This window comes from Neomonachus schauinslandi, chromosome 10, assembly GCF_002201575.2.
Source record: "Neomonachus schauinslandi chromosome 10, ASM220157v2, whole genome shotgun sequence".
NCBI classification, from domain to species: Eukaryota; Metazoa; Chordata; class Mammalia; order Carnivora; family Phocidae; genus Neomonachus; species Neomonachus schauinslandi.
Genome location: NC_058412.1, coordinates 113,920,862 through 113,921,866, shown reverse-complemented (window position 1 = coordinate 113,921,866; position 1,005 = coordinate 113,920,862). Strand labels below are relative to the sequence as shown.

Sequence of the window (1,005 nt, the reverse complement as noted above, 5' to 3'; positions counted from 1 at the left end):
AATAAACAACCTAATCTTAAATCTAAAGGAGCTACAAAAAGAAGAACAAACAAAACCCCAAACGAGTAGAAGGAAGGAACTAATAAAGATTAGATCAGAAACAAATAAAATTAAAACTGAAACAATGACAACAACAGAACAGATCAATGAAACCAGGAGCAGGTTCTTTGAAAAGATCAACAAACTTGAGAAGGCCCTGCGCCGCCTTTCTCCACTGGCACCAGCGCCGCTGCCTGTCCCTCCTTCCCGGCCATGGCATTCACGTTCGCGGCCTTCTGCTACATACTGGCACTGCTGCTCACTGCCGCGCTCATCTTCTTCACCATCTGGCACATTATAGCATTTGATGAACTGAAGACTGATTACAGGAATCCTATAGACCAGTATAATACCCTGAATCCTCTTGTACTTCCAGAGTACCTCATCCATGCTTTCTTCTGTGTCATGTTTCTTTGTGCAGCAGAGTGGCTTACACTGGGTCTCAATATGCCCCTCTTGGCATATCATATTTGGAGGTATATGAGTAGACCAGTGATGAGTGGACCAGAACTCTATGACCCTACGACCATCATGAATGCAGACATTTTAGCGTATTGTCAGAAAGAAGGCTGGTGCAAATTAGCTTTTTATCTTCTAGCATTTTTTTTACTACCTATACAGCATGATCTATGTTTTGGTGAGCTCTTAGAACAACACACAGAAGAATTGGTCCAAAGTGCATGCAAAAAGCCACCAAATGTAGGGATTCTATCCAGCAAGATCCTCTTTCCAAGAGTAGCCTATGGAATCTGATCAGTTACTTTAAAAAATGACTCCTTATTTTTTAAATGTTTCCACATTTTTTGCTTGTGGAAAGACTGTTTCCATATGTTATACTTGGATAAAGAATTTCAATGGAATTACGTATAAATTAATATAAAATGATTACCTCTGGTGTTGACAGGTTTGAACTTGCACTCCTTAAGGAACAGCCATAATCCCTTGAATGACTGCATTAATTATTGA

The 1,005-nt window shown here is 39.9% G+C and overlaps 1 protein-coding gene across 1 annotated transcript; it reads left to right on the top strand.

The window, feature by feature from the left end:
* Window positions 1-252: 252 nt before the first annotated feature.
* On the top strand, window positions 253-774 carry LOC110579510 (protein cornichon homolog 1-like). Its single transcript, XM_044918839.1, is given in 2 exon segments — window positions 253-639; window positions 641-774. Coding segments are annotated over 2 exon segments (435 nt in total). The 3' UTR covers window positions 689-774.
* The last annotated feature ends 231 nt before the right edge of the window (window positions 775-1,005 follow it).